This window comes from Lacerta agilis, chromosome 2, assembly GCF_009819535.1.
Source record: "Lacerta agilis isolate rLacAgi1 chromosome 2, rLacAgi1.pri, whole genome shotgun sequence".
NCBI lineage: Eukaryota > Metazoa > Chordata > Lepidosauria > Squamata > Lacertidae > Lacerta > Lacerta agilis.
In genome coordinates, this window is record NC_046313.1 from 31,486,030 (window position 1) to 31,499,080 (window position 13,051).

The 13,051-nt window shown below is 45.3% G+C and overlaps 1 protein-coding gene across 4 annotated transcripts in view; it reads right to left on the reverse strand.

The window, feature by feature from the left end:
- Positions 1-13,051, reverse strand: part of CASKIN2 (CASK interacting protein 2) — an 85,572-nt gene that overhangs the window by 16,471 nt on the left and 56,050 nt on the right. The window contains exons 3-10 of one of the 4 annotated variants that reach the window (XM_033139303.1): positions 10,921-11,018; positions 10,131-10,276; positions 8,810-8,905; positions 5,910-6,040; positions 4,556-4,676; positions 3,428-3,536; positions 2,947-3,041; positions 1,588-1,705 (exon numbers count right to left, since the gene is read on the reverse strand). In XM_033139303.1, coding sequence (XP_032995194.1) covers positions 1,588-1,705; positions 2,947-3,041; positions 3,428-3,536; positions 4,556-4,676; positions 5,910-6,040; positions 8,810-8,905; positions 10,131-10,276; positions 10,921-11,018 — 914 coding nt within the window. The remainder of the gene's footprint in view (positions 1-1,587; positions 1,706-2,946; positions 3,042-3,427; positions 3,537-4,555; positions 4,677-5,909; positions 6,041-8,809; positions 8,906-10,130; positions 10,277-10,920; positions 11,019-13,051) is intronic. The other 3 variants (XM_033139304.1, XM_033139306.1, XM_033139305.1) reach the window with 3 other exon arrangements.

Consider the following 13,051-nt stretch of genomic DNA (forward strand, 5'->3'; position numbering starts at 1 on the left):
TCAGGAAAGTGTGTGTGTGTGTGTGTGTGTGTGTAGAGGCAAGGAGTGTGGGCTGGGCACCTGCATGGTCCAAGAAATACTGCACAGGACTGGGGGCCTATGGGGAAGGCTGCTGTAACTCAGCTGCTCCTGAAGCATGTGTGTTCACGTAGGGGACAATGCTGCTGCTGCATTTTAAGAACACACAGAGGGACAGAGTATCGGGTGCTCATTCGTTGGCCAGACTTTTCACAGAGTTTTTCCTATAAAAGAGTCTTTCAGCAGTCTAGGATGAACATTGGCAACAGTCAGAGGAGCAAGTGCAGAACTTTGTCCTTCCTTCCCTGATTTTCCCCTCTAGCCTACATAATAGGATTCCCAAAGTGCTCTACCCAGTTCTTTAGTTTCACCAGTTCATAGTGTCTACGGCTGGAGAAGTCAAGAGAGCTCAAGGTGGTTTCAAAGAGTTATTGCAGCTTACGATGTGTATAGTCATCTCATCACACTTCCGCCACTGACAAAAAAGCATTGCCTGGATTTTCACCGTTTCAAAAACCTGCAAACCTGTTTGACCAGAGGCGGCAGTGGGAGAAAATAAATGTGTGTGCATGCATGTTATTTCTGTGTGGATGCTGTGAGAAAAATAAATACGCCACTTGAACCAAGCATCTCTTAAAACAACTTTCAAGTCTCTTAAAAACTATCTCCATCCTCCAAACTCAGGTGGCCTGCAGTAATTATACACCTGCAAAGAAAATTGAACATCTGCAGCATCCATCCATGAGCTGAGGAGAATTACTTATTTGTATCCAATCAGAAATCACATGCATGGCTGGCCCCCAATTTAGCTGCATCCACAATTCAGCAAGTTTTGAGGAGCAGGGGTCTACATTTGTCCCTGGTTAAGGTGGGATCTGAACACCTTCTAGAATACTTTCACACCTTTAACTCCCAGGACTACAGCTTCCTATAACTATACAGACACCGCTTTGCTAGGGTTCCACAGGCCACCTGCATATTAATAGTCAATGACAGTAATAGTTTATGTAGTTTCATACATTTTATATGTACTTTAACTCCCATTCTTCCCTTGCTGAGAAAGGAGCAGGAGTGATGACATTCCCGCTTATTCCTTTTAAAGAGGTTCATGCTCTCTCTGTTGCAAGAGGTTCTCCATGTTATCCTTTTTCAGAAAGCACGGCAGAAGGGAGCCCTTTTGGATATTCTTATATTCACAATTTTCCTCCTACTGAAAAAGCGGGGAGCTTCACCTCGTGCAAAAAGTGTGCTTGAACAGTACTGGGGTGGTGGTGGTGGTGGAAACCATCGTTCCCTGAATAATGATGTCCCTGGTGCTGTTTGACTTTGTCCGTGTGAAGGCAAGCGTTGGCAGAGAGGTCACTGTCATTGAGTTGCCAGGGTAGGAAGTGGCGGTGATGACAGGAGTTATTTTTGCAGATGGGGAGGGGGTGGCGGGGAGAAGACAGTGAATGAATGGGGTTTACTGGGAAATGGAACCACAGGTTTCCCTACTCCCTTTGCAGACGCCCCCCCCCCATCACATCTTTGGCCTCCTCCAGAGTTCCCCAGTTGTGTTTGTGGACCAACCTGTCCGCTTGCTGATGACTTCGACAATGGATGGAGGGAAGTAACCAACTCGGTCAGTGCCTTTCTGAGAGTCATGGATATGACCCTTCCAGCGTCCGTCTGCATGCTGCTCCAGAACCTGGTGAGAGAAGAGTTCTCATGAGCAGTGGGACAGGGTGGATATAGGATGGCAGAATCAGGAGGTCGAAAGGGAACACAGGATCATGATCTCTAAGCTCACCACAAAAGCAGGATTTTGTAAAGCTGGTGTGCAGCACAGTGGCTAAGTGACTGAGTTACGGCGGAGGAAGCCCCCTGTTCATATTTCAAGTAGGTGGCCTTAGGGAATTAATTCTCTTCTTACCTAACCCCACCACCACCACCACCTGCAAGATGAAACTATAAATAAATACAAGGCCTACATATTATAGGGTCATTGCATGCGGTGAAGTGCTTTGAACATTCTAAAGGTGAATACAAATGCCAAGAATGAGTATGATTAGACCAAACTTGTCTATTCAACCATGAGGACTAGAACCTTGTTCAAAAAAGGAAGAAAACTAAGCTGAGCTTCTCAGCTGAATTCAATGGTTGTGGTTTTTTCTCTGCTCCTGCAGAACTCTACCATGCACACAGCTCTGTTAATATGTTATACCTCCCCTATCCACTGTAAATTCTATTACTTTGTGAATCTTCTCTGTTTTGCCTGCATCCTTCTTTAACTCTCTTGACCACAATCATACACAAAATCTGATTACAACAGTACTTCTACTGCCTCCTATATGGTAGAGATGATTCTTCTGCTAATACAAGCTACGACTAGGGATGGAAGAATCTGACACTTTTGATTTCTCTAAGTTTCTCAGTTTTCCAAACTTAGGTTCAGTTCACCACATTTATGTACCAGTCTGCCTTGTTGTTGTTTTTTTTAAAGCGCTCATGAAGATTTATCAGTATTTTAGAGCTCATTTTCCCCAATAGATTACATTTTTGCAAGCAATGTCCTCCAATATAATGTATTTTGCATGTTAGTTTCACCTATATACACATTTTTGCAGATAACTTCCTCTTTTACGTGCATTTTCATGCACCTTTTTCTCTTTTTTTGGAAGAATTGCACTGCAAAATTCAGAGAAATGCAAATTTCAAAGTATAGCTTCTCTCAGTTCACACACTGGTTTGGGGAAGTGCAAATTCAGTAGGTTTGCATTAAAATCATAAATGGGCCCAATTTCTCCCTCAAACTCTAGTAAGCCTACAATTTTTCAAATAGGTCACCGCAGTCCTAGCTGAGGTCCATGCATGGGATCACAGAACAGATGCAGAGTGCTGCCTCTCGGAGCATTTCAGGAGCTTCTATGGCTTCTGTCAATCTCTTACCGTGATGATATCTCCGGCACGGACATTGAGAGCAGTTGGGTCATGGAGGTTCCAAAAATCCTTCAAAGCTCGGACCTTCAGGATTCCTGATGCCTCTGAAGACAAAGGGTAGTGGGAAATGAGAAGGAGGGGGACAGAGGGGGAAAGACATGGGCAGGAAAATTAGCAAAAAGGGGAGAAGAGGACATCGTTACTTGCTGTGCGCTTCATTCCTCCTTTGCCCCACAGCCTACGCATCTTGTTATGTTGCAACCAGCCTCCCCTGCAGCTTTGCAAGGTGGGCTCCTTCATGTTATAATTCAGCGATAACCAGGAGGCTGAAAACCCCCAAGTACCCACCCTGCCCTTCCCCAAGAGATTTCAGTGCTGACCCCCATATGCCCTTCACCAGTTTGCACCATCCTGATGGTTTATTAAGATGGGTGTCATCTGTCTCTTCCCCACATTAGGGCCTAATGGGGATACTTTTTGGCCTGCTCACCTCGTAGTAGTTGCTTGATGTCCTTGCTGGCGTGTGAAGTGGTGAACTGGTTCACGATGTCCAGAGCTGTCTGGTTGTAGGTGTTGCGGATGTTGACATCAATGCCACCCTACCCACAGAGAGAAAGTTAGGGTTGGGCTTGGAAACAGGGAGACAACCTCTTTGAGGGAACTCTTTTTTTAAAAAAAATAAATCTAGGCTGGTTTCAGCATTTGAGTATTTGGCTGAGCTAGTGCTGGTGCTAGTGAGATATTCACGGCAGCCTGCTAATAAACCACAGTCCTTGAGAGCAGTCCTTGTCATTACCCAGAGACTGCCTCCTCACTGTCTGAGAAAAGGTTAAGCTTGCAGAACAAAGTAGACTAGGCCAGTTACAGAGGGTCGCGTCACACAACATGCTAGGCCTCAGATTCAAAACACAGGGAGGCCTTAGGTTTGCCTCACACTCTCAGCCTCAGCTTCCCATAAGGCAGTCATTACCCTCGTTCGCAGAGAAGGCTAAAGAAGTGCATTAAAAGTGCAAATGAAACAATAAACAAACCAATCAGCTCCTGTATCTGTTTTTTAACAGTTTGCAGTCGCTTCCAGGGATGGGTGGTTCCAGAGCCACACTGGCTAGCCTCAACACAGGTGCAAAAACTAGCATCACCTCTGGCCGGCCACACATTCGGCAGCCATGTGAATGGGTTATAGGTGCATGTTTGTTGGGCTACTCCATATGAGGAGGAATCACACAGGACTTATTCACATGGCTACTGAACACTCAGTTGGTGTGCACATCCAAGTGGTGTTTGTGTGTGAGAGAGGCTAGCAGCTCCCTCTTGTGTACTTTCAGCACAGGACAGGTGGGCTGTATGACCTCACTTCTTGTCGGACTAGAACTGAACTAGAGATTGGAGCTTCTCCTCAATGCTATATATCACACCAAGCTGCAGGCCGCATTCTTTTCCTGCCTTGAGTGACAGAGCTACTGCACTTTTCTGCATGGTGTTTCCTCTGTGGGCTCTCACGCCCTCTCCTTTTCTTTGTTCCCTATTTCTGCCTCAGCTCCAAGGCCTGTGGCCTCTCCAATGGCAAAAGCCTTTTGGTCACCAAGCAACCATTCTCCTTCCTTGACTACGGCTTTACTTTTAGTCTCACTTGCAGCAGCAGGCGCACCACCTCGGTCTTCCCATACAACGCTGCTTCATGCAAGGCAGTCCCCGTCTTCGTCTGTTTGTTGATCTCGATTCCAGCTTTCAGAAGTTGCCTGTGCGGGCAGGAATATATAAGCAATGAGTGCCAGCAAGTCAAAAGATGTGACTGATTGCTCCAGAATGAATACCCAAGTCTTGATGCTTACTATGTGCCATTGGAGAGGCAGGCGTGTGTGAGAGAGACAGAGAGAAGGATGGCTGGCAGGTGGAGGAGATGATCAGGGGAGCTATCTGTGTTGCAAGAAGGATTAAATGGCAGAAGGACACTGTGGGTGTATTTACCCTGTAGTTTAGTCTAACGTGCTAATTTAAGACATAACCCTACTTCTGTAGGGATTTCACTTGATCTGTGGTAATTTGGTGAACAGTAAGTTCAAATGCTTTTGTAGACCGAACATTTAATAACTGGTTGGCTGCTAATTATGGCTAGTGAGAGAATGCATGAGTGTCAGGCTTGGATATTTAGGATTGCTAAGGATGTGGAGTCTATTGTATTTTTATGTTTGATTTCTATCTGTAATGTTCTTATGTTTACAATAACATCTTATTTTCCTGTGAATTATTTGATCTTCATTTATAATGTTTTGCTTTGGTATTTTGTAATGCTTAGGTTACAACTTAGGTTGTAAACAGCTTTGAGATTCTTTTAAAAAAAAAAAACCAACCAACCAACCAACCAACAAACTATAAAGCAGTATAGAAATAATTGAAAATAAAATAAAATAGTACTGAGCTAGATGGAGTGATGGTCTGAATATGTTCGGTCCTCTAGGAGTGAATTTCCATTGTAAGCACAGTATTCTCTGTATTCCTTTAATTCAGGGTTAGGGAACCTGCAGTCCTCCAGATGCTGTTGGACTACAACTCCCAGCATCCCTGACCATTGGCCATTACTCGCTGTGGCTGATGGGAGTTGGAGTTCAACAGCATTTAGAGGGCAACAGGAATAGGAGGGCTCTGTAGCTTCAAATTCTGATGCCCCATGCAGCACATAAGGGTCCATGCAGGAATGGAACTAATGAAGCATTTGCAAAATAGGGTGCTGCATGAGAATATAAAAGAAAGAATGAACTCAATACACCCAAACTGCACTGTAAGGCATGAAATAGATACGACATTCAAATCATAAGCTGAAATCTCAGGAAGGTTAAGCTGGGGAGCTAACAGATGGGAAAATCTGAGAGCGGTGTGGCGCATGCTGGCACCTTGGGGAACTTGAGCTGGCACATGTGGGCTGAGTGAGGCCATTGGCTTCTCCCTGCAGTGGAAGTGCCCAAAGGACTTACCTGATTATCTCTTTATGCCCGTTCTTGGCTGCCAAGTGAAGAGGAGTGGTGTAGTTAGGGTCACTTGTGTCTTTGGATTGTCCCTCAAGCAGAGCCACACACATGTGGCTGTTCAAAAGCAGCTGGGCCACCTAAAGTAAACAAAAGAATGGAGGCAGGGTGACAGAAGGAAGCGAGGGACCCAAAATGATATCAGACGACTGACAGGTGAGTGGTGTCACCCACCTGTTGAAATTGGCCTGCAAGGTTATAAGGAGACAGTGACCAAGCAAGACTGAAATCCCCATGGATCAGCTGATCAAACTTGCTTTCTGCTGGTTCAGATGCACCTAAGAGATCTTGTTTATCCAAACTAAGCAGAATTGTCATACACAACCCAGGCATTAGCTGACGTGTGGGGAATTCAATCCTCCTGTGTAAGGAGCTGCTGATCCAGCTGTGGGCCAAATGGGAAGGTCCTGTGGGCCAAATTTCATCCGTAGCTGGAAGTTCTGCATCCACCCCAAGTGCTTTGAAGGAGACACTTCTCCTTTTCCACCACGGCAGACAAGAAAGTGGGTGGGGTTGGGGGCAATGGATGGATGGATGACACCTGCTGTATCTTTGCCTTGCTTCAGAGCTCTCAAAGGGGCAGAAGTCCTGTGCCTCTTGGCACAGAGTTGGCCTTGCTATCACAATTGCCTCAACGATCTCTTTTGCAGGCAGAAAGGGTACAAATGCAGGGCCCAGGGCTGTTAACTGGAAAAGGTCGCTACAGTGGGAAATAGTTTCAACCTTAGGGAGCTTTGGTTTTGAGCTAGCCTTGCCCGCAGGGAACACCTACACACATACACAAACAAAGTGCAGCTTGTACTAGAGGCCTGCTATTCTTTGTTACGGTGACTCGAGATTTATCACCCTATTTATAGACCATTTGTTATAAAAATGGGACATTCAAGCCACCCCCTGCCTTGGGATGAGAATAGAATAACACCATTCCATTGCCTCCCTTTGGTGCACGACCCACCCACCCCTCCTGTCTTCACATACATTTGCTGCCCTGCCCTTTAGGTTAGGGGGAAGTCCCCCACCCCCAGGAATTCTGAGCAGCCTCTCTGCACCTGTCTTGAATAGTGGAGACAGGAATCCACCACCAGCTCTGCCAGGTTGGAATCCCAGGCCTTCTAGCCCAGCTGGCCTTGCTTTTGCCTCCGCAGCCTGGAGGGATTAGCAAGGCTCAGGGCCTGTCTGGCTTCTGGTGGTGGAGAAGGACCTGAGTATGCATGCAGTGGGAATGGAGGTTCCTGGGTACTATGTTATGTCCCAGTGCCATGGTGAGGCCTTACACAGGAGGCATCCCCCCACAACCCCCGGGCCTACTCACAAGTGCCTGCAGCAGCGTGATTACCACAGAAAGCCATTATTTGGCATGGGGCACAGGAAGACCTTTGGAGATGTATGAAGACTTTACAGCAGCAGGAATGGGGAATCTGAACATCTCCGTTGGACAGAGTTGAGAGAGGAGTTATGGATTTTGTTGAGATTACATCAGCCCACCCTGCTTGAAGTTGGAAATAAGAACAGTGAAAAAGATAGGATGGACCACAGTGTATCCATCTTGACGGCTTCCGAGACTTTCAGACAGAGAAGAAGAGATATGGATTATGTTTATTTATAAATGATTTATTAATGAGCTGGTTGTATGTAAAATGGAGGATTAAATTTGGCGAAATGTGAAGGGTGGGTGGCGCCAGGAGATTGGCAGTGTTAGGGGGAGGGAATGTATATTATATATTTATACACACACACAAATTCTAGGGGTTTCATTTTCACCCTCTGCATGCAGCACCAGTGAGGCTGAGTTGTTTATTACTGGGGCCAGAAGTCATACAGCAATGTTCAAGGCCATGTTAGGGAGGAATGCATGTATGTTGTCTGGGAGGAAGCAGGATTTGTTTTTCTCAGGCAAAGTGTTACTCAAGAGGTATCAGAAGGAAATGTTTCAAAATTGATGAATGACTACTATAAAAGATTATTAACTCTACTCGACGATTATGAGGACAGGTTATAACAATGTATAAAAGCCATAGCAGAAACTGGTAACTAAGGGATGAATGTATTTTGAAGTGATAGCTGGAAAAGTTATTTTCTTGGGAGAAGAAAAGGAGGGAGGAAAATAAGAGGGGACATCAGGGGTGGGAAGTCAGCTTTTGAATTTGTATTGGAATTTGTAGTGATTTGGTGACAATTTGTTAAAAATTGTGGAAAATCAATTTTAAAAATTGGCAAAAAAAGGAATGGGGAATCTGAGGCCCTCCCACTGCTGATGGGCTTCAGTTCCTGTCAGCCTCAGCCAATGTGACCGACAGTGAGGGAATGATGTCAGTTGCCGTCATCTTGAGTTATCCTAATAGCTGGGATGTTCCTCTGCTGGTGGCTTGCAGCTGGCTTAGAAAAGTTCTGCAGGACATGATGGAACAAGATAGTAAAACTCTTCCTACATTACTGCCAGCAGCTGTGGAAACTCCTGCCGTGCCAGAGCACATTGTCATTTCCATCATCATCATCATCATCATCATCATCATCATCATCATCCCTTTATCTTGCAACTGAAGGCAACCCAAAGTGGCTTACAACCAAACAATGTTGTCTGTGGCAATCATGTCAGTGCAGGTAATTACTACTACTACAAAAATGCAAATCTCAGGTGTCAAAGGTAAAGCTGTGTGTCTTCATCATTTGCCAAAAGCTATACAGTGAAGAAGCTGGACACACCTCTGTGGGGAGGGAATTCCACAGATATGAATTGTTGTGTGCATTCATTTCAACGGGTCTCCCCTGAGGAGCAGTAGTGCTGCATACAGCCCGTTGCTCTCAATCGACTTTTTTTGCAGGCGGTGGCTATGGCTGCTTCTGCTTACCTTTAGTCTTCCAAACTCGCAGGCCAGGTCCAGGGGGGTTTTCTTAGCTTTGTTGATGAGGCATGGGTTGGACTGGTGCTGGAGCAGCATCTCTGACTGCAGGACAGACAGGAAGAATGGAAAGAGTGAAGTGAAGCTGGAAACGCTGGTAGTCATACCCTTCGCATATCTTGCTTCTTTGTGATCTCCGCAGAGCAAACCCAAAGCCCTCATGCAAGAGGGGTGCTGCCAGGAATCCAGAGCAAACCACAGCCCTTTGCTGATCACAGTGTGGCAGCAACCTGCCTCTGCTTCTCCTGCAGCTAGCTGGCCTAATCCCTGAGGTCCAATTCGTATCAGTCAAACCTTTCCTAGACAGCCCCCAAGTTCTTCCCAAGGTTAATGTAATACAAAAGTATAGGTCACCTCGTGGTATTCTCATCTCCCTCCCCTAGGAAAGTGTCTGTTCCACATAGTAAGAACATTGTTATGGGGTGCACATTTTAAAAATATGCATGTTTACTGTGAATCTGATACAATGCCAGGTATCCAGAGAATCTCAGCTTCCATGTAAAAAAACAAAAATAAAGCAAGGTTCTAGCCCATAGGATAGGGCAGAGAAGTAGAAAATATGTGGCAATGTCTGATGAAAACTCGGAAAATTAAAGCCTTTAATACCATACACAATCTGTCAGCTATTCCCTGCTTCCTCATCATATTGAAATTCAATAAATGTGCACTGCTGTAGCCATCAGAACTTAATATATTCTTGATGTACAGCTTCTCTTTTCTTTTCCTTTTCCTAGTGCATTTGATCTGCAACATGTACGCAGCTCTGCTTATGGGTTCAGCCCAGGATAAAACATAATACAGATACTTGCTGCTTCTCAGACCAAGGTGTTTTTTTCTGCCGTTTTTATCTTCTCTCCCGCCTAGAAATGATTGAATGTGATCTATTACAGCTCCCAAGAAGAAACTCCACGGCTCTCTACCACATTTTGTGCTGGGCACTTGTGTTAATGTGGTAATACTGCACTGCTATGTTCAACTGCTTTGTGGGTTGTGTGTTAGGTATGTTAGATCAGACATCCAAAAACTCAGCCCTCCAGAAGTTTTGGGACTACAACTCCCATCATCCCTAGCTAACAGGACCAGTGGTCAGGGATGATGGGAATTGTAGTCCCAAAACATCTGGAGGGCCATGTTTTGGGGTGCCTGTGTTAGATCATTATGAGGGCTCCAAGGAACGGGAGACCGACAGCTTTCGGACTGGTGCATGTGATCTTGATCTGACTGACAAAGGAAGTCTCCTCTCTTCCCTTCCAAATGGTCCCCCACTCACCACCTCATAGTGGCCATATTGCGCCGAAAGGTGCAATGGGATCTGCCCATCCAGCGATGCCATATTGACCGAAGCAGCTGCTCGTAGCAGCAGGCGTGCTGGCTCCACCTTCCCTTGCCAGGCAGCGTAGTGCAGTGGGCGCATTCCTGTAGGGAGACAGAGACAGGCTGCATAAAGTGGGAATGACTAATCTGATGGGCACCCCCCATCTGAATGTTTTGCAAACTACTGAAGACATTTTTGTTTTGACAACTTTTTCTGGCTGAATAAAAAGGTTTACGCCTTTGGTGTCCACTACGTATTGTTTTAACACCTATTTTCAGTAGTTTTCCCACACTTTTTAAAAAACCTGTTTCCGCTGTTTTATGGCATGCTACTTAATCCCCTTGAGAAAGGTGTAGTAGTAGTAGTAGTAAGGCAACTATTTGAACACAGAATGAGATGCTCTGGGCCGAATAAGACAAATACACTGAGCACACAGCATACAAAATTCTTGTAGGGGTGGGTGGGCAGGAGCTTAATGAGTGGCATTATTCTAGTTGGAGCAGAAGATGGGAGTAGCAACCTCCTGCTGATAACAGTATTCAAAACTTGCATTTTTGAATGCAACACATTATTCAAAACTTGCATTTCCCCGAATGGACTCTTCCCCAGCATACTGTTTGTAAAAGACAGTTTTTCCTTCATGAAGTGAGAGCTAGCCTCAGGAAATTCCCTCACTCTGGCTTCTGGGGACAATAACATGGATGCTCTTTTTCCTCCTCCTAAGAAAGCAAAACAACCCACTTACCGTTAATGTCCTTAATATCCACAGTGGCCTGTGCCTCCAGCAGCAGCGAGATAAGTTCCAGGCTTCCAACCAGGGCTGCATGATGTAGTGCTGAAAACCTGAGAAGTGGGGTGGAGGCAACATCCTTAGACAGAAGCACCAGTAATTGACTTCTTAGCTTAGAGCCCAGTCTATGTTCCCTTATAATGACACAGGTGGCGCTGTGGTTTAAACTACTGAACCTCTTGGGCTTCACGATCAGAAGGTCGGCCGTTCGAATCCATGTGATGGTGGTGAGCTCCCATTGCTCTGTCCCAGCTTCTGCCAACCTAGCAGTTTGAAAGCTCGCCAGTGCTGCGGCGGGAAGGTAAATGGCATTTCCGTGCGCTCTGGCACTCATCATGGTCCTCCGCGTGCCAGTAACGGTTTAGTTACGCTGGCCACATGACCCGGAAAAGTGTCTGTGGACCAACGCCGGCTCCCTCAGCCTGAAAAGCGATATGAGCGCTGCACCCCACAGTCGCCTTGGACTGGACTTAACCATCCAAGGTGGTTTCAGGCTCCCATCAACCCCAACCAGCATGGCCAATGGTTGGGGCTGATGGGAGCTGCAGTGCAGTAACATCCACAGGGCCACAGGTTAGCCACCTCTGGCATAAGCATTCATGGACTCCACATCATCAGGTGCACGAACTGTTATTCTCAGTTAGCATCTATATGTACACTAAGGATAACACCATGAAGCAGACTATAGGTCATGGAAGCTTATGTCATAATAAATTTGTTGCTTTTAAAGAGGCCTTTGTTATTTTTGCTGCAGCAAGGCAAAAACAGCTTCCCTTGTGGACATTTAAAAAAAAAAGAAAAGTGGCTTGCATGACACTCCCAATCCTCTGAATCTGCTGAGGAGGGAACTAGCATGACACCATCTTCTTTCTCTCATGAGTCCAAGAATTTTAGCTGTGTTAAGAGTTTTTCCTCCGTGTGTCAAACGGTATTGCTTCTACTCTACATGCTCCTCAACCACCTCCACATCCCACACTCCTGAAGCCTTATAAAAATGGCCAATCTGAAAGAATGACCATCCTTAGGCACGAGAAGAAAAGTGAGAAGGCTGAACAGGGCTAGGTCACTGCACATTCAGGGTTGTCCGGCTACAGTCCTGGAAGGCAGCTTGTCAAACGCCTTCCAGTTTAAAGGTACAAAGCTGGCAATTTGATTTCCCTGCTTCCTTTCTCGGATCAATGTGTTTCCGCCCTTGCCTGCTCCTGAACATTTGGTATAGACATCTGTTGCTAAGTTTGGAAGAGGAAATAAGAGCTATGAAACACACAAGCTGATATGTCATACTATTGTACAAACTTGTATTGTACAAAAGCAGGTAAGCTTTCTTTGAAGTGTACACAGCATTCTGTTTGAGGAGGCATTTGTAATTCACGTTTGTGTATGTTTAACATCCATTACTGTTTTTGTATCTTCCCAGGTTTGTTAGACCAAAATGAAAGAAGCTGAAGTTTCAGGGTTTTTAAAAGATATTCTGAAATAACAGACATCTGCTGTTAGTTTACAAAGTCAGGGACAGCTCTTTAAAATAAGAATCCTGTCTTAAAATAAGTGAGATCTGGCACCCCCCAGTTCTTTGTGATATGCTGTTGTCTGCAGTTTTCAAGTGCTGGCTAGACAACCCCAAAATGCTTCACAACACATTTCCCTTTCTTACATTTCCCAGTAAAGAAGCTCACAAAACTTCTCTTCTCTTCTCTTCTCTTAAATTTGGAGACCTCACTATGTATACCTTTGTAGGTGGGAAGGTTCTCCTGCCATTATTCTTAGAAACACATAACAATTTCCTTTCATCTCTAATATATTTTGTAATTGGTTTTATGTTTTAAACTGCTTAGAAGCCACTTTGGCAATTAAGTGGTATAAATATAAATAAATTAAATGATAATAATACTGGGTGGGATTCAATATGGTGCTACATGGGTATGTGTGCATGGAATGAGACCTCTTCTGCGTTGCAACCCTCTAACCCAGGGACAGGCAAACTCAGCCCTCCAGATGTTTTGGGACTACAATTCCCATCATCCCTGACCACTGGTCCTGTTAGCTAGGGGTGATGGGAGTTGTAGTCCCAAAACATCTGGAGGGC